The 27,036-nt window shown below is 45.3% G+C and overlaps 1 protein-coding gene across 2 annotated transcripts in view; it reads left to right on the forward strand.

Moving 5' to 3' along the window:
• The window catches only part of fmn1 (formin 1), a 532,192-nt gene that overhangs the window by 406,910 nt on the left and 98,246 nt on the right, over positions 1-27,036 (forward strand). For both annotated transcript variants that reach the window (XM_038785764.1, XM_038785772.1), the window contains one exon: positions 9,391-9,442. In XM_038785764.1, coding sequence (XP_038641692.1) covers positions 9,391-9,442 — 52 coding nt within the window. The remainder of the gene's footprint in view (positions 1-9,390; positions 9,443-27,036) is intronic.

Here is a 27,036-nt window from a genome sequence, read left to right on the forward strand (position 1 = left end):
CCCCCAACGTTCCCCACATACCCCACACCATACCCAATAGACAAACCCACCCGGAAACAGAGCAAAAAGAAAACCAGCATAAAAAAAACACGTGTCAAAATTGAAGAACAGCAACAGCGAAAACAGCAACGGCCATAGTGTGTCCCCAGACCCTAGTTCGAGTCCAGCTTCTCCGCCTGTACAAAGGCCCACGCCTCCTCCGGGGACTCAAAGTAGTGGTGCCGGTCCTTATATGTCACCCACAGACGCGCAGGCTGCAGCATTCCAAATCTGACCTGCTTGGCATGCAGCACCGCGTTCGTCCGGTTGAACCCGGCCCGCCGCTTTGCCACCTCCGCACTCCAGTCCTGGTAGATTCGCACTACCGAATTCTCCCACTTGCTGCTCCTCTCTTTCTTGGCCCAGCGCAGCACACACTCCTGGTCACTAAATTGATGGAACCGCACCAGCACCGCCCGCGGGGGTTCATTTGCCTTAGGCCTCCTGGCCAGCACTCTGTGAGCTCCCTCAAGCTCCAGGGGCAAATGGAAGGACCCCGCTCCCATCAACGAGCTCAACATCGTGGTCACGTATGACGGGAGATCCGACCCCTCCAGCCCCTCCGCCAGGCCCAGGATCCTCAAATTCTTTCGCCTCGTGCGAACGTCCAGCTCCTCCAAGCGGTCTTGCCACTTTTTGTGAAGTGCCTCGTGCAACTCCACTTTCCCCACGAGGACCACGGCCTCCTCCTCCCTCTCAGCGGCCTGCTGCTGCAACTCCCGAATGGACACCTCCTGGGCCGCCTGGGTCCCAAGCAGCTTGTTGGTAGTCGCATTCAGGGAGTCCAGCAACTCAGCCTTCAGCTCCGCAAAACAGCGCAGAAGAGAGGCTTGCTGCTCCTGCGCCCACTTCCACCAGTCCTCGGGTGTTCCGCCGGCTGCCATTTTGTCCTTCTTCCCCCGCTTTTCTTGGGGAGCTGCTGCAGCTTTTTCCTTTGCCCCACTCCGGGTGAGCACCATAAATTATGGGGAATGCTCCTCTAGACACCTTCCCCCACCAGGATTCGTCGAGACAGCGCCGTTTGGGGTCCTCAAATCGGCCCAAAAGTCCTTAAGTAGCGGGAGCTGCGGTGCGGCTTAGCTCCGCATAGCCGCAACTGGAAGTTTCCAAAGCCGATTTTCTGACCGCTCCACTCCTAGTCCAGGCCATCCACCGGTGGAGAATCTGAGAAGGAGTGTTCCCCACACGGGGAAAAGTCCAAACAGCACCACTACGAGCCCTTAAAAGAGCCCCAAAGTCCAAAAATAGCGGGAGCCACTGAACGTGCGGCTTAGCTCCGCATCACCGCTACCAGAAGTCCGTCCCCGCTTCTTCAATGGCCTTGGTGAGATCTTTTCACAGTTCTTCCCTCTATTGCTAGAATTCAGCTTTCATAAAGGCTCTCAAGTCAGCTTGAGGCCTCTAAGCTGGCCCTTCCCCCGCCTGCATGCTTGCAGAGGCTTTTGTCTGCTGCTGCTTCAGCCCAATCTTGCACTGTTTCTGAGGGTCTGATAACCAAGAAACATACTATTCCTGGGGGAAAGTACTCCTCGAACATTCACCTACGCCTTTTCATCGAAATTCCAACCCGTGCCGCCCAAAAAAGAGCTCTTTTCTGTAACCTTGGGAAGGAGCTGCCTCTGTGTGATCACTCACTCCATGGTGCACACCGGAAGTCTCCAAGAAGTGATTTTCAAAGCGCACATCACCAAACCCAAATAGTCTGGTCCGTGTTATTACAGTTAGCCAGTTCAATGTGGGTAGCACTTAAATAGATTTTTTGACAAAACAAATTTTGCCACCAGATCTTTTGGTGTGAGTTTGGGTGCAGTTACATTCAGGTGGCTATTTGGTCATTTCTCTGCATCTTGAAGCTGCTAGACCTCCAATGTTCTTTCGTTTTATCCTTATTTTTTCATTGGATGTGGGCATTTGTTACTCATCCCTTATTGCGTTTGGAATGAGTGGCTTGCTAGGCCATTTTGGAACAGTTAAGAATCAGCCATGGACATGTGGGGCTGGATTCTCCGTTTCAGGGACTATGGCTCCATGCCATCGTGAAAACTGTGGCCTTTCATGCCTTAAGAACTGGCATCAAAAGGGCACAGATTCACAGCCCTGCAGGGGGCTAACAGGCAGCCGTCGTGAAACACCCAGCTCCAGCTGCAGGTATGGCCGCCCGCACGTCCGGGTCAGAGGCCGCGCCGTGCTCCATTGTGAACTCAGCCTGCGGAACTGGACCGTGGAATTAATGCCCCCGATTGGCAGTGCGCCCGACCCGCACCGCCCGCTCAAAAATACCCAGTCCCGTAACAGGCTCCCCCTGCCATACAGTCGCCGTTCCCCCGACCATGGCAGCCGCGGACTGAGTTTCCCGAACGGCTGGGACAATATTAGATCCACGCTGTCAGGACTTCGGCCGATCGGGGGCAGGAGGGGCCTCTGGCAATGGCTGCAGGTGGGGGAGATGCATCACGGCGTACTTCCCGGGTATGCCGCTTTTCGGGGGAAGGAGAATCGAGGAACCGGCGCCGGTCCCGATTCCATGCATGGAACTGGAATCTTTTGTGAAAGTCGACACATTCTACGTTGGCGTTAGCCCATAGTCCCCCAATAGGAGAATTTCACCCAGAAAACTAGTTAGTTCATCTCTGAATAGATCTGAGATGTAAAATATACAGTACCTGGATATCATCTGTGCATCCGTTCCTGACCCTAGATTGAAAGCCAAACCACAGGGGGCGAGACCACAGAAGCATTGGAAAACCAGAAACTTTTTAAGTTGAGGCATTGTCAGAATAAGAGCCAGTTACATTTGTGAACACGGGTGATGGATGAACAGGACTTGGTATGAGTTAGAATACAGGTGGGATTTGCATGACTTCAGAGACGGTGAGAAGTGAGAGGCAGGCAAGTTGTGTCGAGAGGCAGTTGAAGTACGGATGATGGTTTTCGCAGCAAACAAGCTTAGGTAGGGGCAAAGACAAGTGATGGCACAGAGATGAACACATGAGATCTTGGTGATTGAGAATATATGAGATCAGAAGTTCAACCTGGCACAAAAGGATGCCAAATTTACTAATGGTATGGTTCAGCATCAGGCAGTTGCCAGGGAGAGGGCTGGAGTCAGTGGCTCTGGGGAACAAAGTTGTGGCAGGGGCCAGTTTCAATGGTTTCGGACTTCCCATTATGTAGTTGGAGAAACTCTTGCACATTCGATACAGGATGTTGGACAATAATGAGACCATCAATTCACAAGACACGAGATTGGAAGTGAACAGTGGTTTTAATAGTCTTACAACTGAGCCTGCCTGCGACGAGATGAACTGGCAGCAGGCTCACAACCGCAGATCTTTATACTTCCGGTTAGAGGGAGGAGCCATGGGCGGAGCCATGAGTGGATCCCAGTATAAACTCCTCATCACCCCCTATGGGCAGAGCCGCGCAACTGCACGTATACAGAGCTCACAAAGACACAATACATATAATACAACACAGTGTACAGAGCTCACAAAGACACAATACATATAATACAACACAGTGTGAATTACTAGGATTAGAATTCACCACATTCACACCCTGTAAAAAAAATCAAGTCCGTCGGGGGTGATGGGTCTACAAATTGAGCCAGTCCGGCGGCCGAGTCGTCCTCTGGATTGGCAAAGCACCGGGGTTGCAGCCTCTTCTGGTGGCCGGGTGGTGGCGGATGGTGAGGGTACGATGGCGGACACCTGGGGGTGATATGATCCAAGCTACGTACCTGACTGGTTCGACTGGTGACGAGGAGCGCCGGGAGCCCATAGGCACGGAGGTGCGAGTGCGAGGGAGCGGGCCCGAGAGAGGATAGCAAGGAGTGGAGATAGGGGTCCGCCGAAACTGAGTGTGAGTCCAAGGCGAGGGAGATAGTTTGCCGTGCAGGGAAGATAGGGAGCGAACAGCGTCATACCAGGTCAGGAAGTACGAAGCTCTCGGTGCTCCCGGAGTCGAAGAGACACAGTGTACTGTACCCATTAATTTTAATGGACATCATCGAACTCATGTGGTGCTTCGGGCGCGACTGGTCCAACGTGACTGCGTTGAGTTGCGGGTAGTCGGCGGCTCGATCAGCTGTGCTGGAGTGGCCCCGTGATGACTGCCCGCTGAGGTCGTAGTCTTCGAGGTGAGTATTAGAGGTTGAAGAGGATGGAGCCCAAGATGGCCGCCTCCATGAGTCGCACATGGCCGGTCGCATGGAGGAGGATTGCCAAGGTGGCCGCCCCCATGAGTCGCACATGGCCGGCCGCACGGAAGAGGATTGCCAAGATGGCAGCCCCCATGAGTCGCACATGTCGGGTGGGGGCGGAGTCGGCATACAGGCTACAGCATTTCGGGGCCTGCGGGCCTGTGAGTTTTGAAAACGAGTGCTCTGGGCTGCAGGAGAGTTTGGAGAGGGGGATTTCTTCACCAGGCAGACCCGGGCATAGTGTCCTTTGCGACCCGCAGCTGCTGCAGGTCGCGTTGCGGGCTGGGCAGTGCTGCCGTGGGTGCTGGGGCTGCCCACAAAAATGGCACACTGGAGCTGCGTAGTGGGTGGGTGGCCGCGCGGCGCAGGCCTGGGGAAGTCGCTGGTCGGGGGCCCAGGATGGGGTCACTTGGTCCGCGGGGAACGAGGTGAGGCTGCGGAATGAGACCTCCATGGTGGTAACCAATTCTAAAGTGTCCTCCAAGTTCTGGGCCCCTTTTTCAAGTAACCGCTGGCGCACATAGTTTGACCTGAGCCCTGCCACGTACATATTTCGGACAGTGAGCTCCATATGCTGTTTGGCTGATACAATTTGATAATTACAGTCCCAAGCTAAGGCTTTTAAATCGCGCAGGAATTCATCCAACGACTGCGTGGGGCGCTGGCGGCGGGTCATAAAAATGTGGCACGCGTAGACCTCGTTGATGGGCCTCATGTACATTCAATCTAGCATGGCAAAGCCTCCGTATACGAGGTAGTACTGTTAAATTGAGAAGGGATACGGTGACTCACCTTTGCGTGCAGTAGGCTGAGTTTCTGCTCCTCTGTAGTTTCTGATGTGCTTGATGCAGCCAGGTAGGCCTTGAAACATCTGAGCCAGTGTAGAAAGATTTCTTTTGCCTCTGCAGCCTGCGGGTCAAGTTCTAGTCGATCAGGTTTGAGGGGCTGATTCCATAGTCGTTTTCTTCAAGTTTCCTAAGACTATTAAATTGATGAGACCATCAATTCACAAGACACGAAGATTGGAAGTGAACAGTGGTTTTTAATAGTCTTACAACTGAGCCTGCCTGCGACAAATGAACTGGCAGCAGGCTCACAACCGCAGATCTTTATACTTCCATTTAGAGGGAGGAGCCATGGGTGGAGACATGGGCGGAGCCAAGGGTGGAGCCCAGTACCAAAACTCCTCATCTCCCCCTATGGGCAGAGCCGCGCAACTGCACGGGTTACAGAGCTCACAAAGACAAAAATACATAGTAATACAACACAGTGTGAATTACTAGGATTAGAATTCACCACAGACAAGCAATGAGGCAAGTTAGAGCAGTGGAGGGGTTGAGCTAGGGGGTGGAGAAATGGAGCAGGATGTAGTCAGCATACACATGAAACCTGATATAGGTTTTCAGAAGATGTCACCATGGGTCAATGTATGGATGAGGAATAGAAGGGTGCCATGGAGAGATCCTTAGGGCCTCCAGAAAGTACAAAGCAGGAGGTAAAAAAGGTAACCATTGCAGGTGATTTCCGACTACAACTGGATGGGTAGAAGATAGAATGGAACCAGCAAGGGATAGTCTCACAGATCTGGGCAATGTCGGTAAGGTGTTGGATGAGGGTATTGTAATCACTCTGTGTCAAAGGCTACAGGCTGGTTTAGAAGGATGAGGAAGGGAGAGTTACCCATGGTCACATAGTATGGAATTGTGAATTTCACGAGGGCCATTTCAGACTGTGACAGAGACGGAAACTTCTCCATGAGGAAGTTTGCACAGGTAACCACTGCTTGCCGAAGGGTGGGAAAGGAGGCTGCTACCATACTGAACTTGCTTTTATATAGCACCTTCATGACTTCTTAACAATGTATCACTCCTTCAGCACTGAATTATAATAAGGGCCAGTCGGGATTCGGAGCCGATCCATAACCTTTATCTTCGCATCAAGAACACTACCATTGAGCGAAAGCTGACATTGAAGCTTCCTTCATGGAGGCACCCAAGAACTGTTAACATTGATACCTGGGGTGGTTAGCATTGCTGCCTCATGGTGTCGCGGGTCCCAGGTTTGATCCCGGCTCTGGGTCACTGTCTGTGTGGAGTTTGTACATTCTCCCCGTGTTTGCGTGGGTTCGCCTCCACAACCCAAGATGTGCAGGGCAGATGGATTGGCCATGCTAAATTGCCCCTTCATTGGAAAAAATGAATTGGATACTTTAAATTTTTTTAAAACCATTGATACCTGGGGATAAATGCTGTCTTTCAATGGACAGACCTGCAAATCACCAGTGACCCTGGTCATAGCTCCACCACCATTTGCATGCAACCTGACTAGCAACAGTCTTCGCACAGGCAGCTGGAGAAGGAATACTGTTCTGACTGTGAAGCAGCCGCTAGTAGGAGATCAGAATTACTGTTATTAAAAAAGAAAGAGTGTGCAGTAAAGAATATTCAATGAAGGATGAGGTTAAAGCACATTGTTAGTTTACAATAGTCCAAACTGAAATTTACCTAATTGAAGCGTGCTCAATGAAGGTAAATGGATGAAGAAAGTGGACTAATGATTACCGTTACCTTGACAAAACTGAAACTTTGTCAAAACTATCAGTTCATAAAATTTAAATTGCTGGATTAATTTTAGGCCTTTTTATTTATTATTGTGAATTTATATTCAGATAGCAAATGAGGAGAGTCATTGGGCAGAATGTTTCAACTTTGATGGGTGTGTAAAGATTGGCCATCGGTTATAGATTTGCTTATATTAGAAAACTACAACTGAAGATTATTTATATCAATGAAGTACAGGGTAGAAATTACTATCAATAGTGTACAGTACAAGCTGTGATCTCATTTTATACTAACTTAACAGGAGCTATTGCCATGCATTTAAATAGAAAAGTGAGAATTTTGATGACTATTAAACAATGATATGATAACACTATCTTGGTAATTTCTGCTGCCTTTAATTTTCCCACTGAAAATCCAGAGTTGTGCACAGAACACAAAAATTCCTATTAATTTAATTGATAAACATATAAATTATAAGAATTCCAATGGTGCTAGATATAATAAATCTTCATTATACAGGCTATGAAAAAGAATAGAAATACTACCTTTTAATTAATTTGGATTAATTCTATAAATGTCATTTTCTAAATGAAAATTAGAGACTTAAATTGTAATAGACTTTCATTATTGATGGAAAATACTACCTCACTTAACAGGCTAATGTGATCCTTTCTGTCAAATATCAAACTGTCTCATCACTGGTTTACTTAATTGCTATGATCGCCCTCGGTTTCTTTTCCAGTACTTTCTTTTCCTGGTAATTTAAACATCATCTCGCCTCCCTGCTGTTTTACATTAGATGAAGTAGTAAAAGCATGGTAATTAATTACAAGGATAATTACCAATGGCCTTGAATTTCCTCAATCTTCAGGTAGCACTACCAACCACAACTGTGTCAGAGATCAGTGGGAGCAGAGAATGAGACTGAAGCTGCTATTCGCTCCAAGGTATGAGCACCAGCATTGCTGTCACCTGCTGGGAAACAGATCAGTCAAGAATCTCATTGGCATTGCTTTGACCTTTAGGCCATGGCAGAGTAATGCTGTTAATGCCTCAGACACCTCTTGCCACCTATCTATCACTGGCTTGTGGTCCTTCCTACCCTGACGGAGAAATAGTCCCCCTTCTTGGACTTAATGTTGACTGGCCTCGCCATCAAACAAAGATGTTCCAATGTGACCAGCCTTCTTTCTGACCACACTCATGGATTACATCCACAATGTTTTGCCTTTTTGCAAACACCCCATAGAAAATGTATTTGAGGCTAAAATAACTTTATATAGATGATCCAGAATATTTGTTCACACGTTATACATTCCAACAGGCTCAGATTCCCATGGTCTCGGCACAGAAACTTTGAAGACCTCAAGATGTCTAATAATAATCTTTTATTGTCACAAGTATGAAGTTACTGTGAAAAGCCCCTAGTCACCACATTCCGGCACCTGTTCAGGAAAGCCGGTACGGGAATTGAACCCGCGCTGCTGGTCTTGTTCTGCATTACAAACCAACCGTCTAGCCCACTGAGCTAAAGAAGCCCATCTAACCATTAGACAAACGTCTACCCATTAAACATCCATAGACCTTTTAAGAGTATAATAGCACGTCAATTTTATTTCATTTTTATAGCAAAGTCAGTCAAGGTCTTTAACTCTAAACCTACATTTTTTTTTAAAGTGTTGAATTGAAAGCAATTGCCTCTTAAAAATCCAATCCTTTTCTTTACTGCCGTTTTCTTAGTTATGAGTACAGGGGCCAGGAATCTCCAGTCCTGCTGCAGTGAATGGGAGCTTTGGCTGAGCGCCACATTCTCTGTCCTTGCTTGCACCGGGAGCTGGACGGACTCGCAACGGAGAAGCTCATCCTTGATCACCGCAAAGAAGTTCTCAGTAAATTTGCGTTAAGATATCAGTATTAATTCCAGCATCGCTGCCATGCAAGCAATGGGGGGGATTTCTCGCGCAATTTGCCGTGTGTTTAGCCAACAGCGGGATATATTGGTCCCGCTGTTGTCAATGGGGCTTGTAACTGGGAAACCTGCAACAGAGATGCATCGTCGGCAGGTCCAGAAGGTCTTGCCAGTGTGAACAGCCAGAAATGTCTATCCATTGTGTTGATAAATTAGCACCCATTGCACGAAAATTGTATGGAAATGAGTATTCTGAAGAATGATAATCTGATCAAGGTTTTTAGTTGATAAAATAAACCACAAGAGCAAAGTTAGAATGGCGAGTAACAGTTAACTGGATATTAACGTGTGGTTACAGGCTTGATATCTGCTTTTAAATATTAAACTACTTTAACTTTATGATACCATTGGTGCTGATTCAAGCTATTAGAGCACTGTTATGTATGATGATTTTCTTACTGCTTGCTTTATGTCTTTGGGCATTTTTGTTACAAATTGAGAGACAATATGCCCTTTTATTATTTTTTCCAAATGTAAACTAAAATGGCAAAAACAGTTCGCTGTTCTAAATCAAGAATAAAGCCTCAATAAAGTTGCATCTTTATTGCACCGTAACTATGACAGTAAGGTGTTTGGTTCTGGTTTTGGCATAATAACATCTGACTTTTTTTTATTTCTAGCAAAAAATGATACTAAGGTAGAAGACGCACATCTTGAAGAATCACAGAAAAGGTATCTCATCAGAATTCTTAGTTAATTGTCAACCATGTTGCCTATGTTTGTTTCCATTTACCCAAAGCAGCTTTGGCTGAAAGATAATGTGCAGGATACGTTAATTGGTTTTTCACTATTGCCTGAGTATAAGTTTATTTTTCTTCTTGTAGCTTAGTTGTACAGATCATGAGTGTTGCTGAAAAAAAGAGATATGCTGTCCAAGCTTTTGATCTTGTACTCATCAGGTCAGATTCGCAAGAATACCAAATCTAAAAGGGACCAATAATTTATCTGCATGAGAAGAGGGTGCTGAATGGTTGGCAGGGGAACTCTGATTGGTAGAGTCCTTGCAATCTACATGCCAAGGTTTGCTATTGTGATGAAACAAAATAACGAAAAAACTTAGCGTAGATTCGAATCAAAGTCAAAGTTCAGGATGTATAGTTCCATCAAGCCTTGGGACTTCTGTGCATGCATCGTCCAGGAAAGGGCCGTACATTCTCAGTCAATCGGCGGGATTCTCCATTCCTGAGATCCCGGACAGGTCCCCACTGAGCACCTGGAAGGATCCCATGGCGTGGGAGTTCAGGGCAACCTTCACCTTGACGGTAACCAGGAGTGGGTGTCTGCCCCATTTCCCCCGGGGTGCCAGGTGCGCCATGATCTGGCAGATATGTCATACTGTCCCCCTGCTCAGCTGGAGTCTTCGGCAGTATCTCCGGTCCGGCAGGTCCTCAAATGACGGGCACTGCTGGTACACGTGAGGCCTCATGCGGCGCCTCCTTTGCACCACCTCCTCCTCCCCCTCCTCATTGGCTGTTGGGTGGCTGGCTCTCCAAATTCCGATTCAGCTTCTACATCCTCCGCTACTGCAGCTTCCTTCTCCTCCTTGAGAAACTCCAGCTCGTACATCCACATGGCATCCCCCAGGCCTGATGCCCCGCCGGAAGGTGGCGGCTGGCTGGGGAGGTCGGGTATGGCAGAGAGTGGGGTGCGGGGGTGGTAGAGTGGGGACTACGGTGCGGTGGGATGCAGTGTAGGGTGGGGACACCCATACGACCGATGTCACTGCAAAATCAACGGTCAAGGTGGGTGGTCAGCAAGATGGCCGCAGCAATGGCGGTCCATGGTTGGACACCACCCCAGGCCCTTGGCCAGTCACCTCGGTCACATGGCCCATTCCCCCGTCACCCCATCCCCCGGCCCTGGCAGCGTCTCCCCCTAGCCAGCCCGGCCAGTGTTAGAACCGGCAGCTCACGGTCGTGCCTCTCCCAGTCCCACCTCCACTCTCTCCCTCAACAGCCATGGCACCAGTTTCACAAATTTTTGAAAGCACAAGTGAACTGCGCCATCAGTATTTCACCCCAGGAGGCAGAGAATCGCGGAGGCCTCGGAGAATACCGCGTCGGGCCCACTAATGTTATGCCAGCAGCGTTTGGGCAGCACGGTGGCGCAGTGGGTTAGCCCTGTTGTCTCATGGCGCCGAGGTCCCAGGTTCGATCCCGGCTCTGGGTCACTGTCCGTGTGGTGTTTGCACATTTTCCCCCTGTTTGTATGGGTTTCGCCCCCACAACCCAAAGATGTGCAGGCTAGGCGGATTGGCCACGCTAAATTGCCCCTTAATTGAAAAAATGAATTGGACACTCTAAATTTTTTTTAAGAGAAGAAAAAAAAATGCCAGTAGTGTTTACTGTACATGCCTTCTGAAACGCATCGACTCCGCTGTTGAGGCACCGGAGAATTGTGATTTGTCATGAAACTGGCGGCGGCCACAATTTCGGCGTCAAAACTGATTCTCCGCCCAATCGCGTTCCATGATTCCAGCATCGGTCGGTGGAAAATTCCGCCCACTATCTTTACACTCTGGTTGTTTTGGCTTCAGAATTTAGTGGTGCGCTTTGTTTTTGAGCCATCAGTGGATACATTTCAGCATGTTGCAGTTCAGTCCATATCACAATTTAGATGTGTTTTTGCCACTGTTGAATTGAACCCTCCATGTTAAATATTTGACACCTTACATTTCATCTTCTGAACATCTGCATGTGATGATTTCACTGAGTTGATGGCCGTCCAGCAGCAGTTGATGTTTATCTCAGGGTATGGCCTTGGGTCCTGAACTGAGCTGAGCTGTGCTGTTCAGGATGACCCGCCACAAACACCACTCGACACATTCTAGAAGGAGGTGTGCGACCGTCTCCACCCCACTGCAACCACCCTGGAGGCACCATGCCGCGCCAATGATCTCAGGCATGCAGAAAGTATCTGACGGAGAGGGCACTTCTCACCATTAGCCAAGCTACATCTTGGTGCTTGTTTGAAAGTTCTGGTGATGAGGCATTCTGCCAAATGAGTTTTGTAGTCTGATCAGGCAACAGAATCCACCTTCTCATTTTCCAAAAGCACCTCTAAGACCTTGGACGGGATTCTCCCACAATCGGCGAGATGGCCCGACGCCAGCGCCAAGAACAGTGCGAACCACTCGGCGTCGGGCCACCGGGAATCCTCCACACTTCCAGGGGCTAGGCGGGTGCCGGAGGGGTTGGCGCCGTGCCGACTGGCGCCGAAGGGCCGGCCTGGTCCCGCGCATGCACAGAACCGCCGGCGTGTTCTGGCGCATGCACAGGGGGTTTCTTCTCCGCGCCGGGCATGGCGGAGCCCTAGAGAGGGCGGCGCAGAAGGAAGGAATGCCCCCCCCCACGGTACAGGCCCGCCCGCAGATCGGTGGGCCCCGATCGCGGGCCAGGCCCCCCGAGGACTCCACCAGACGGCCTACTAGCCAGGTCCCACCGTGTCGGACCATGTCAATTTCACGCCAGCGGGACAGGCCAGTAACCGTCAGCCGCTTGGCCCATCGGGGCCCGGAGAATTGCTGGGGGGGTGCTGCTCCCAGCGGCCCCCGACCGGAGTGGCATAAATCACGCCCCCGCCCGAAAATCCCACCCCTTATATCTGGACTTCAGACCAGTTGAACAATCCATATAACGTCGCCTGTGTGAGGAGAGTGAACCCTGCTGCCAGCAGACAAGGGGCTGAGCACAGACAACCAAGATTCAGAGGACTGTCATCCTGTGAGCACTCCTGATGGCCTCAAAAGAGGGAGCACGGAGAGGCTGTGGGGGCGAGCGGGGTGGTGAGAGAGGCTATGAGGGAGAGAGAACAGTTTTAAACCTGTCAACAACGGAATACTCAGATAACTGGAAGTCAGCAAACTTTAAGTCACTGAGGTAATGAATCCCTTGCAAATGGATATGTCTTCTCTAGTTTTAAGGCTGAATAAGTTCAGGAGCTACTGTGTGGGAAAACATGTAGTGGATGCTATTATAATGAACACTGTGTTAATTTGATTATTTTGATACTGAACAGTTTTATTTCACAACATATATTTGCTTTTATATATATTCACATCCCTAAGTATTTCATATAATATGAATTACTTGAGGTGCAGTGACTGTGTTCGAGAAAACCATGCAGCCATTTTGCATGTACTGAGATCCCAAAAAGTAATGAATGACATGTATTTTGATTCTGCTTTTTATGACCTTAGGACATCCCAAAGTGATTTACCATCAATGAAATTCTTTGTAGTGTAGTCGGTGTTGCAATGAAGGAAATTATCAATTGGTTCAGTGGAGTCTAGGAATTGGGAGCAAAATCTAAAAACTAGAACCAGATTGTTCGGTCGTGAAATTTGGAAATATTTCTCCGCACAAAGGATGGTAAAAGTTTGGAACTCTCTTCCACGAACAGCAGTTGTCAATGTTAGATCAATGATCATATTTAAATCTGAGATTGAGCTCTGAAATACAGGCTCTGAAAAGGACCTGGTTAAAATCTTAACCAGATTTTCCAGCCGTGACCCCACCAGTCCACGGAAGGAAAATTTAGGCTTTTTGTGTATAGAGGCCTGAGTCAATTATATTGAAAAGAAAAGATTTTGTTGCGAACTTATGTCTGTTGTTATCTTCTGCCAATTTAAATACTGTGGTGTCCATGAAATTAATGCTTTCCTTGCGTGTAGTGGTTTTAAGTTTCACGGATGACTGATGATTATTGAGAATATTGAAGGATTCTTCTAATTTTGCTTCTGTGTGAGTCCAAATACTCCCATATGTCAACAAAGATACAGGAGGTAATATCACTACGTGACCATATCACTTAATAAAGGAGCTAGTGAGAATGAAAAAAGAGCCCTGAAAACCAAATATTAGCCCCAAAAAGACAAAACGTAGCCTTCGAGAAAATCTCAAGAAGAACCCTCAAGGATCAAAGATATTTTGACCCCTAGGTCCCGGAGTATCTAAATGTGTATTTCTTCCTCTGTTTCTTGCACTTCGCCCAGGTGTAACCTGTCATCTAGTATCACAAGAGGTGGTGATTCATTTTATAAAAAGCTACTGGGCTGAGAGGACAGTCTGTGACTATGTAAATGGCAGGTTATCTCGCTGCTCTGAGCCATACCTGAGATGGAGGATTTTTGGAGATTCCAGTGCAATTGCATCATTGTTCCATGATGCTCCTACAAATGACGAATGCATGCTCTTTCTCAGTCGCTGGATGTGCTTGCATATGAGCTTTGATGTCTGTTCATAGGTGTTCAGAGCTGGGCTGTAATCAGGGATTTCTCTCCTATCTGTGTCTCTGACCATTGTTGCGTAAAACCTCCAGGTGAAACGTTGAGCTAAGGCCCAGTACAGTGATGGTAATTTCCTCAATTTAAATTAATCAGAATACACTCATACACCCACACACACACACTCATCCCCCAGTAGGTAGGACTGCAGCCCACAGTTTCTTTATCTTTGCCATGATCTACCCCTTTGATGCCCCTCACTGCCACATCTGGTGCTGCAGCTGTGGTCACATTGGAACACCACTACATTCTGGCTTCAGCTGCAGCAAACTCCCTCCTGTGGTGAGAACTGCAGGCTCAGTGTCCACCTTCAGAACATTTGATCCACAAACAAGTAAAACGGGTGAGGGTTGCTGTGATCTGAGGGTGGCAGGTCGAAGTACCATCCTGCTGTCACCGTACCATCTCAAAGAGAATCAAGACCTTTATGTTGATGAAGATTAGCAGCAGGATGTTTAAGAGAAACCCCAGCTCTTTTAACTCATCTGGATATTGAATGCCATGGGACATTATGGAAATAATCATTGATAATATCCTTTTCATAAATTATAGCCTTTAATTTTGGAGAACATTCAGGGATGAAAAATAATTTACATTTTGCACATTAAATTTTATCTATAAAATGAGGCATAAGCCTGTTACTCAAGATTACCATCGATGAGAAGATTGATGTGTGGATACAATGGGTGGGATTTTCCAGCCCTTCCACTGGCAAAATCTTCCGATCCCACCAAAGGCAACCCCCCCCCCCCCCCCCACACCCCCGCACTGCGGGTTCCCCAGTGGCAAGACGGGTGAGCCATGCAAATTGGCATGACATTACGGGACTGGAAGATCCTGACGGCATCTGATGGCAAACCTCCTGCACCACAGGAAAACACACCACTGGGAGGGGGGGAGGGAGGGGGGGTATATATGGGTAATGATTTACTTAAGACAGGAGAAAAACACACACATATTTGCCAACACGTTTAAATTACTATATTGCTTGCTAAATATAAATTAAATCGACAACTTCATTATCTCAATTGAAGCAATGCGCACAGTGCTGAATATTATATGCACAACGTATATTTATCTCTGGGGGATAATTAATTATTTTGATACTTTGAACATGGTTATTCACCAGCTTTTTGCTAAAGGTCAGCAATTTTCTCTCCCTTTCTTTACTCTGTCATCAAGGACAATTAATAACATTGTGCTAACTTAAACTCATTCTTTATTATTCTTTATTATTCATTCCTGTTGCCATTTTTTGGAAATGATCAGTCACCCTCTTCTATTTCTGTCTTCCTAATATCCACTGGATTTTTATTGGGAAAAGACTTCCACATGACACTGCACAAGCCCCAAATTTGTTTTGTTATTTGTACTTTGCATGTCTTCATCCAGATGCCAAGGGGTTGCCATGCCGTAAGTGTAAGACCAAATTTTGGTATGTTCATTATGCCCCCCTTCCACCACTATAATACATAAGTTCCACATGGCAGGCAAGTAACTGTTTTTTGGCCTCTGGCAATGCTGATTTACAACATTTCAATCAAATTTCTCCTGACACACCCTCCAATTTGCCTTCTGTCACTCACTCACCATCTTTTACAATGTGAGGAGCTGTCCAGAGACATATACTTAAAGTTATATTTTTAGCAGTTACATGAGCTAATTCTTACAGGAATAAAGAGTGGCCTAATTTATGGTACATACCTTGCTCCTTGCATTGAGCAGTTGGCAAGTTCCAAAGTGTCCGTGTGATATCAACTGAATTCTGTTTTACTGCAGTACAACCTTTTTACAAAGTTGTCAATGAGGTACGATCTCCATTACTGGAGAGGATATTATAGAGAGGATGATTTATAGAGTTTTTCTGTGAATAAGAGAGCCATGAACAATGCATAAGATATCAAAGTGTGTGGTATATCATTGTGTTGAAGTGAGCCGCTACTGTATTTATTCATGACCAATTTGTATTGTACACAGCCTCAACTTTAACTACGCATTCTTTGATCCTGTTTGTTGCAGGCATATAATGAGTATCCAGATCTAAATGACCTTTTTTTATGCTAACATGCAACTGCAATTTGTTATATTTCAGTGGCTTCTAAATATATCTAAATTTTATGGGTCATTACATTTTGCACATTTATGATGTTCACCTCTATATGACATGCAGGTGGACTTTAGTTATACAACCAAATGAACCTGGGGTTATTGAGAACATAAATTTCCATTGTGAGAATTTGAGCGTTATTAGTTTAAAGGCATTCTTGTAGCTTTCATGTCATACATGAAAAATGTTAGGTCACATCTTGAAACAGCAAAGCTCAAGTTTATTTCATTGCTCTGTTTCCAAAAGATCAAAGATTTTTTTGACTTGTGCTCTTCTAAGGAAGGATCGAGCTTTACCTGTAGTCGAAGTATTAGGAGTTATATTCCAAACTGTGAACTGTTCTGTAAGAACATTTGCTACATTTCAGGGAGACAAAACCCAAGAGACAAAAATTCAAGGAATACCCCAAGCCAAAATGAAAAGGGCAATAATTTAGGTGATATTTGCCACTACAAAAATCTTAAATAGTACAAAAATATTTATAGAAGAAATAAACTAATTAAAGCATTGAAAAGGTACACAATCTAATGTGGAGATAATGCAAACAGTGAGGGTTTTGTGGAGGAATTGCTCCAGAGGGATTTATAATATGATTGAACATACCAACTGGAACTGTTCTTCCCCATTGTATTTGAAATGCAGCAAACTGTCAGATAGCATTACCCTATTGGATTCTGCTCTGGTTAAACCTTGTCATGCTCAATATCAGTTTCAATAACCTCTCATTCTCTCTTTAGGGGCACTTCAGCTCTTCAATCAGTGTAGTGCTTTGTTGCATTTCTTATCAATGGAGGCTTTACTTTTTTAATTAAAGCTGCATGAAGACTTATAGCGGAATTCTCCCAATTTAAGACTAAGTGCTGTAGCGGGAGCAAGAATGTTAGTGTTGCCCACTGCAGAGGCCGGTGCGAAAGCACGGCAAATCTTCTGGCACCGAATTCATTGATTATGCACCCGAGTGCTTTGCGCCATATTCACTGGCAGGGCTGACCTGATGGTGTGAAGTCCACAGTTGTGTCCAGGTGCCACACTGAAAAAGTGTCCAACATCACTGACCCAGTATTGAAGAAAGAAGGTGGACTCCCTGAAAATGAAGGTGGACCTCCAAGAGCACTCTTAAGACCAGAAGATGGGCCTCCTGAGAATAAAGATGGACCTCCAGGAACATTCTGAGGCTGGAAGATGGACCCCCTCCAGGACCCCAAATTTGGAAGGATTACCTGCAGAATTTCTCCGACCCACTGTTGTGGAGTTGAAGGATCCAGGATTGCTGGCGGTCTCCATCCCAAACTCCGTAGACAACCCCAGACGCTGTTCAGATCAGTCCCAACATCTACACGCCACGTTGTTCCGAATGTCGTTCACACCAGCATCACAGATATCCTGGTGTGAGGGTTCAGGCCTTCTTCTGCATCCCATTAAACAGATGCAGATGAGGCTCATGGCAGCCACTAGTGTGTTTCCTAACCTGCTGTAGCGTGCAGAGCAGAAGGTCTGCTGTATATTTCCGCCAGCGTGAAACCGATTTCTGAGCCTCCCACCAAATTCTCCCACAATGCCCGCCATTGAACACAATGTGGGGGCTTGGGCGAATCCCTCCCTTAATTTCTATTTATGCATCTGAAGCATTCATTAAATAAAGACATCCTGGGAATATTTTGTTCCCAAATGTGTTTTGGTTTAATTTCTAAACCATAGATTTTTAAAGTAATAAAAGGGATACAGTTGATTGATTTGCACTCATTTAGTTTTGGCCTAAGACCATGGCCAATCTCACATCAGAATGACTGACTGAGGAATTCATCAAAATCACCAGTTATGATTCAGCAATCTATATTTGCAAATTTACAATTGGGAAAAAGGTTCCGGTTTCAAGTCCCACTCCTGATGAAGTGAGATATAGATGCACTCTCAAGTGAACATAAAGAATTCCGTGGGCCTATACAAAGTACAGCAGGGGGGTTCTTCCTGGTTCTTGGCCAACTCTCCTTTCATTGTTGTTCGTGCTATGTGCAAATTGGTGGGCACATTTCTCTATTGTGGTGGATGTAAGTAATTGTCATATTTTATATTTTTGTCGCAGTGATTCTGATAATAGATCTTGAGAACCATTTACTTGTTTACAAATAGGTAGCTAATGGAATATTGTTTACTTTTGAAGGACCCCTGGGGTGTAGATAATTTATGAGAGGTATTGTGTTTGGGCCATGCTAAATAACTCAAGGAACATAATGTAAGAAGAGACAAAGGAATACCCTATGCTTTGGGTACAGATTATGTAGTTAATAGGGGGAACCAGGTCCTTCTGAAAAGTCAGTTGGTCTTAGAAATGTAATCTGAACAGACGTGTTTCAGTTTGGTCCTGAATGGTTCTCTCACTAAAGATTCTCAGAGAAAAGGAAGTAAAACCCTGCTTGTAAACTTTGTGAGTGGTATTTGAAATATATTGGTCTGCTTCATTGGAATATAATGGTAAGTTTAGAAAGTAAGTTAAGGATTTCTTGTTTACTTAAGAACTTCTGTACCTGTTAACTGGAGAGCTATTTCTTTGTTGCTAATGTGGTTAATTCTGTGATTAAATTAAATTAAAGTTAATTTTAAGATAAAAGATACCCATCGGTGAGTTTCCATTTCCTCAGTTTTATAAATTGCAAATAATTGGGTTTCCATCTGGGCTTCCAACACTATCTGTGAGTATACTTAAAAATATCTAATTGGACATAAAGAACTTTGGGTATAAAGCACATTGGGATATCCTAAGATGGTGAAAGATGCTTTATAAACTCAATTTGTCTTACTTTTGCTATTCCTAAGACAATGTAAATGGATACATTAATTTGGAGCACAAGTTGGTCAGACCACAGCTATTATTTGCATATGACAAATATTCAGAAGACAGAATGCTGTTTTTCAGTTAGTATCCTCTTCAAAACGATGTTCTTGATTCAATATTTCCAGCAGCTCGGTGCCAGAGCTCCTGGGAAGAAAAGTCAATTTACAAGGAAATCTATATCACTCACCGAGGGGTCGGGTCAGGTTGGACCAGATGGATTGAGGGAGTGGCTAGTCTGGGAAGCAGGCCACCGAGAGATTGTTTCTACTGGTTGAGGAATCTAAAACACGGAGTGGGAGCACAGTAGAATTCTCTACCCCAGAGGGTTGCGTATGTTGTATCATTGAATACGTTTAAGGCCGGGATAGGCAGATGTTTGGCCTCAAGGAATCGAGGGATATGGGAGTGGACGGGAAAGTGGAGTTGAAGTCCAGGATCAGCCATGATCGTATTGAATGGCGGACCAGCTCAACGAGATATATGGTCTACTCCTGCTCCTATTTCTTGTATTTTTACATTGAACCTTCAGCTGAAAAATATTTTATCCTGGATGTGTGGGCTGGGCATTGATGAATGATGGGACCACAGTCTATCTGCTTAGCTCATGAGAGTTACAGATTAAGGAAGAATCAGAGGAATGATGGAGAAGGAGGTCGAAGTGGAGTCAAATCAGATGAAGTAAGGGAAATAAAGTGAGGGAATGAAAAATTGGATTCAAAGAAAGAAAAGCGACAGAAATAGTGAGAAAAAAATATAAAATTAAACATTTTTACTATCTCTCACAACAAGTAAGAATCAAGCTCCACAGGGCAGCACGGTGACACAGTGGTTAGCATTGCTACCTCAGGGCGCCGAGGTCCCAGGTTCGATCCCGGCTCTTGGTCACTGTCCGTGTGGAGTTTGCACGTTCTCCCCGTGTGCAGGGTAGGTCAATTGGCCACGCTAAGTTTCCCCTTAATTGGGAAAAATGAATCGGGTACGCTAAATTTTTAAAAATAAAATCAGGCTCCACAAATTAGTTTATTCCCTTCTGAGCCCAAGAGATTGATTGACTTTTCAGGAATATAAATATCATCATCAATGAGGCATTTCACTGTTAACTTTCAGCAGGGAGTTAAATTGGCAATCGACGTGAAAATGTAGTCATTTCATAAAACACAATGGCCGTTGAGGATAAGCGGCTGTTTTGATGAGGCTTTTACCGAAATGGCGCAAATAGTTCAGCAATTTGTGATTCTCAAGTCACAACATTTCTGTGCCTTGGCAGAAGTCTCATAGGGTAGTCTCAAGTGGGGGTGAAGGGAAGGGTAACACTCCAGAACGTATAATGGTTAATGGGAAGGAAAGCAGCACGTTAGCACGTAGGAAGATGGGCTCAACTACATGGAATGATATGAAAAAAGATAAAGGGAAGAAGAACTCGGGAGATGTTATTAATGGAGGTGTTAGGATTCAAAAAGAAGGTAGTAAAACTAGCAGAAAAGCACTTTACTTGAATGCTCATAGCATTTGAAACAAGATGAATGAGTTGACGGCACAAATCATCGTAAATGAATATGATTTAGTGACCATTACAGAGACATGGTTGATGGATGGTCACGACCGGGAGTTAAATATCCAGGGGTTTCAGACAATTCGGAAGGACAGACAGGAAGGTACGGGTGTAGCTCTGATATTTAAAAATGACATCAGGTCGGAAGTGCGAGATGATATAGGTTCTAAAGAGAAAAGGTTGAATCTATTTGAGTGGAAATTAGAAATAGTAAGGAGAAAAGGTCACTGATGGGCATAGTCTATAGGCCACCAAATAATAATATCACACTGGGACAGGCAATAAACAAAGAAATAACTGATGCATGTAAAAATGGTATGGCTATTGTCTTGGAGGATTTTTTAAAAATATTTTTATTCTCCTTTTTCACATTTTCTCCCGAATTTACACCCACCAACAACAAACAATAATCAACAACAAATATCTCAAACCCCATAACAATAACAACAATCCCATCCTCCCGCCAACCCCTAAATATCAGCCCGCATGTTAACATAAACAAATGACAAAAAAGAAATCAGGGATTACCCATTGCCATCTTTAATATACACAGCCCCCCTCCCCCCCCCTCCACCCATCCACCCACCCCCCCCCCCCTCCAACTAATGTTCGATGTTATTCAGTTCTTGAAAGTGCATAATAAATAGTGCCCGTGACTTGTAGAACCCCTCCGAGCTTCCCCTCAGTTCGAACTTAACCTTCTCAAGGGTCAAGTATTCCAACAGGTCCCCCCGCCACTCCAGGGCACAGGGTGGAGAGATTGCTCTCCATCCCAGCAGGATCCGCCTTCAGGCGACCAACGAGGCGAAGGCTATAATATCTGCCTCCGCACCCGTTTCCAACCCTGGCTGGTCCGACACCCCGAACATGGCCTCCCGGGGACCCACGTCTAGTTTCACATGCACAACCTTGGAGATTACCCTAAACACCTCCTTCCAGTACTCCCCTAGCTTTGGACAGGACCAAAACATATGAACGTGATTAGCAGGGCCCCCCACAATGTTCACATACATCTTCTACTCCTTCAAAGAATCGGCTCATCCTCGCCCTCGTGAGGTGTACTCTGTACACCACCTTCAGCTGTAGCAGCCCCAACCTCGCACATGAGGTGGAGGCATTCACTCTCCGGAGCACCTCACACCAGACCCTCTCCTCTGTAACCGCTCCCAACTCTTCCTCCCACTTTGCTTTGATCACTTCCAGTGGTGCCTTATCCTTTTCCAACATAGCTCCGTACACCGCTGACACTACCCCCTTCCCCAGTCCACTTGCCGTCAGCACCTCCTCCAGCAACGTGGAAGCCGGTTCCTCCGGGAAGCTCTGTATCTCCTTCCTGGCAAAGTCCCGAATCTGCATATATCTAAACACTTCTCCCTGCTCCAGCCCATACTTTGCTTCCAGCTCCCTCAATCCTGCAAATCGACCCCGAAGAAACAAATCTTTTAGCGTCTTAATCCCCTTCTCTTCCCATTTCCGAAAGCTTCCATCCCACCTCCCTGGCTCAAATCTGTGGTTCTCCCAAATCGGCATTTCCCTTGACCCTGCCCCCAACCCGAAGTGTTGGCGAACCTGCCCCAGATTTTCAATGAAGCTACTATTACCGGACTCCCTGAGTATTTCCCCGGAGCTATCGGGAGCAGCGCTGTGCTAGTGCCTTCAATCCTGACCCCCTACACAGACTCTCCTCCATTCGACCCACGGAATCAACCCCTTGACCCAGCTCCGCACCTTCTCCACATTCGCCGTCTCAGTAGTACTACATCAGGTTCGGGAGGCCCCAAACCCCCTGCCTGCCTTCCCCTCTGTAGCAGCACCCTCCTCACTCTGCCACCTTCACCTCCCCATATGAACGAGGTAATCCTTCCCTCAATCTCCCTGACAAATGGCTTTGACAGGAAAAATTGGTAGGCATTGAAAAATAAACAGAAATCGCGCAACACATTCATTTTTAACGGCCCTGAACCCGACCTGCCAGTGGCAGAGGACGACCATCCCACCTTGCCAGATCAGCTCTCACTCTCCCCAATCATGGAGGATTTTAATCTACAAATTGATTGGTCAAGCCAGGTCAGTCAGGGCAGCCTTGAGAAAGGGTTCATTGAATATATCCACGATAGTTTCCTCAAACAGTATGTAATGAAACCCATGAGGAAGCAAGCCATCCTAGATCTGGTCCTGTGTAATGAGACAGGACTAATTAATGATCTCATAGTTAGGGATCCTTTCAGAAGGAGCGCATCACAGTATAGTTTGCATTTAAAATACAGATGGAGGTGGAGAAGTTAAAAATCCAATATTTTACGTCTTGTGCCTTGTGCATAAACAAAGGCGACTACAATAGGATGAGGGAGGATTTGAGCTAAGGTAGATTGGAAGCAAAAACTTTATGGTGGGACAATTGAGGAACAGTGGAGGACTTTCAAAGAGATTTTTCACAGTGCTCAGCAAAAGGTATATACAGTGAACAGGAAGGACTGTTGGAAAGGGATAATCAGCCATGGCTATCTGAGGAAATCAAGGAGGGTATCAAAACAGAAAGAAAATGCATACAAAGTGCCAAAGCTTAGTGGGAAATACTAGAGGATTGGGGACAACCTTTAAAAGTCAACAGAAAGCCAAGTAAATAAAGCTATAAAGGAATTAAGATAGATTATGAGAGTAAACGAGCTCAGAATATAAAACAGATAGCAAACGTTTTCTACAAATATATAAAATGAAAAAGAGTAGCGAAGGTAAACATTGTCCTTTAGAGCAGTGCTCTCAAGTGTGGCACCAGTACGCGAGCCATCGTCTGCCGGTACTTGGAGTTGTTTCCAGAAAAGAAAGATGACAGTATCCTGGATTGGCTTGTTTCGCTCAACCGGCTCCCTGGCACATTGAAAAAAAAACTGCGGTCCGCCACATCAGATAGTTTGAGAATGCACTGCTTTAGAGGATGAAAAGGGGGGAGTTAATAACAGGTAATGAGGAAATGGCTGAGGCAGTTAACAGGTATTTTGTGTTGGTCTTCACAGTGGAAGACAAATAACATGCCAGTAATTATTGGCAAGGAGGCTATGGTAGGTGAGGACCTGAATTATTATCACTAAGGAGGCAGTGTTGGCCAAGTTAATGGGCTAAAGGTAGACAAGTCTCCTGTCCCTGATGGAATGCATCCCAGGGTTCTAAAAGAGGTGGCGGGTGAAATAGCAAATGCGCTTGTGGTAATTTATCAAAATTCGCTGGACTCTGAGGCGGTTTCCGGCAGATTGGAAAACAGCAAATGTGACACCTCGTTTTTAAAAAGGAGGTAGACAAAAGGCAGGTAACAATAAGCCGGTTAGCTTAACTTCTGTAGTGGGAAAAATGCTTGAAGCTATTATTAAGGAAGAAATAGTGAGTGATGGTGGATTCCTGAATCCTTTTCTTTGATGTTTGTATTTAAAATGCTAAGGGTTGTTTGGGGGTTGGTGGGAGGAAGGGATTGTTGGCCAGGGGATTGACATTGTATTTGTTACCGTTGATTATTTAAAGTAAGAAATAGCAAGACATCTGGATAGAAATTGTCCCATTGGGCAGACACACCATGGGTTCATGAAAGACAGGTCATGTTTGACTGATTTAGTGGAATTCTTTGAGATCATTATGAGCGCGGTGGACAATGGGGAACCGGTGGATGTGGTGTATCTGAATTTCCAGAAGGCATTCGATAAGGTGCCACACAAAAGGTTGCTGCATAAGATAAAGGCGTAAGGGCAGCACAGTGGCGTAGTAGTTAGCACTTCTGCCTCACGGCGCTGAGGTCCCAGGTTCGATCCCAGCTCTGGGTCACCGTCCGTGTGGAGTTTGCACATTTTCCACATGATTGCGTGGGTTTCGCCCCCACAGCCCAAAGATGTGCAGGGTAGGTGGATTGGCCACGCTAAATTGCCCTTTAATTGGAAAAAATGAATTGGGTACTCTAAATTTTTTTTTTAAGCATGGTGCTACAGGTAATGTATTCTGTCAACTGACAGAAAGCAAAGAGTGGGGATAAATGGGTGTTCTTCTGGTTGGCGATCAGTGGCTAGTGGTGTGCCTCAGGGCTCAGTGATGGAACTGCAATTGTTTACAATTTACATAGATGATTTGGAGTTGGGACCAGGTGCAATGTGTCAAAGTTCACAGATCACACTAAGATGAATGGTGGAGCAAAGTGTGCAGAGGACACTGAAAGTCTGCAGAAGGGTATAGATAGTTTAAGTGACTGGGCAAGGGTCTGGCAGATGGAGTTCAATGTTGATAAATGTGAAGTCATCCATTTTGGTAGGAATAACAGCAAAATGGACTATTATTTAAATGGTAAAAGGTGCAGCAAAACATTAAGAAGATAAATTGAATTTTGTCCTTCATTGGAACGGAGATGGGATGGAGTTTAAAAGCAGTAAGGTTATGTTGCAGCTGTATAGAGTGTTGGTGAGGCCACACCTGGAATACTGTGTACAGTTTTGGTCTCCTTACTTGAGAAAGGATGTACTGGCACGGGGAGGGAGGGAGGGGGGGGGGGGGGGGGGTTGCAGAGGAGTATCACTAAGTTGATTCTGTAGTTGAGTGGATTGGCTGATGAGGAAAGACTAAGTAGACTGGGACTATACTCATTGGAATTTAGATGAATGAGGGGGGATCATATTGAAACATATAAAATTATGAAGGAATAGATAGAGTAGAAGCAGGGAAGTTGTTACCACTAGCGGATGAAACTAAAACTAGGGGGCATAGTTCAAAATAACAGGGAGCAGATTTAAGACTGAGTTGAGGAGGAACTTCTTCACTCGAAGGGTCGTGAATCTGTGGAATTCCCTGCCCAGTGAAGCAGTTCCCTGCCCAGTGAAGCAGTTGAGGCTACCTCGGTAAATGTTTTTAAGGCAAAGATAGATAGATTTTTGAAAAGTAAAGGAATAAAAAGTTACGGTGAGCAGGCTGGTAAGTGAAGCTGAGTCCACAAAAGATCAGCCATCATCTTATTGAATGGCAGAGCAGGCTTGAGGGGCCAGATGGCCTACACCTGCTCCTAGTTCTTCTGTTCTTATGTTAAGTCAGCGGCTGATTTCCACATTTACGACACTGAGTGCCATTATTTTGACAGCAAAGCATGGGCTATTATTTTTGCCCAAATGCAGAGCTAAAAGTAGATAAATCACAGCTCTATTAATAGGACAGAATTGTGCTCAATGTACATTGGAACTTTTGCCAAATTTTACATTATAATATCTAAAATAAAATTAGTCAAATCAAGATGAAGTGACAAATAGCTACAGACTTGGAGTTAATATCTCTTTGGAAGCCCAAGCACTCAACCACTTGATATACAAGGCCACCCACGAAAGAGATTTTTTTTCTTGTAAAATTAGATTGTTTTCCAACTGTGTTCTTCAGCGACTAAAATATATTGGAAATTCGGCTGCAGATTTACTTTCACCAACATAACATCTCATGACTTTTCCCCGACAACAAACTATCTTGTTCCAAAACCATCATCAAGACTTTGTCATCTCCAGAGACTCAACTATTTCAGTGTTCTTTTCGCAGCTTGCGTCTGCACTGTCTGTTCACTTCAGCTCATCCCAATTCTGAGCTGCCTATATCCTTGCCCTTACCAAGGACCAAGTCCTGCCCCCATCCTGCGATTCCTGGCCTTATCATTGGCATTCCCTCTTGTCCATCTCTCTTCCTTTAATATCAGATTATATAGAGTACAAAATGATGGCTAGATAAAGGTCCATTCCCCCCACCTAAACACAAGATCCTTTTTTTAATTCACCATTTTGACCAAGCTTTTTGGTCCTTCCTCCCACTTCCTCTTGGCTCAGATCCTTTTTTTTTTATTACACTGTATGACGCACCTTGTGTCAATATTCTAACATGAAAGTGTTAGTTTCATGTGTTAGAAAGTCATTACTATCTAATCTGGTTTCAGTGTGGTGGTACATGATCAATGTATGTAAATGTAGTACAGTAATTTCAACACTAGATGTCTCACTGTCAGATGGTATAAGAACAACTTTCTCGCTCTTCTGGGAAGTGTGCTTCAGGGAGAGTGATCATACAAGACCTATATTGGCTAGTGACAGATAAGTTATAAGTTATTTAATTATTACATTGCATAGTTAGTTGGTTATCTGTATTGTATTTTATTTCTTTTACCAGTTGAGTATTAAGTACAAAGGACTCAGAATATTATTTATAATACTCATTAAATTAGTTAATCTTTCAAAGAAGACTATTGGTTATTTCATCAACTTGGCTGGTTAAAGAGTAATATGTATATTACATAAAGTAATATAACAGACACCGGGCCTATAATATTTGTGCAACAAACTTCTACTTCATTTTCAGCCTTGGTTCAGTTGGCAGCACTAAGTCACAAGGTTATGGTTCATGTTCCATTTTCAAGATCTGAGCTGAATATAGACCCATTCTACTCAATCCCTACTAAGAGGATAACCCCCAATCCCAGGAATCAATCTAATGA

This window comes from Scyliorhinus canicula, chromosome 2, assembly GCF_902713615.1.
Source record: "Scyliorhinus canicula chromosome 2, sScyCan1.1, whole genome shotgun sequence".
In the NCBI taxonomy this organism is placed as follows: domain Eukaryota; kingdom Metazoa; phylum Chordata; class Chondrichthyes; order Carcharhiniformes; family Scyliorhinidae; genus Scyliorhinus; species Scyliorhinus canicula.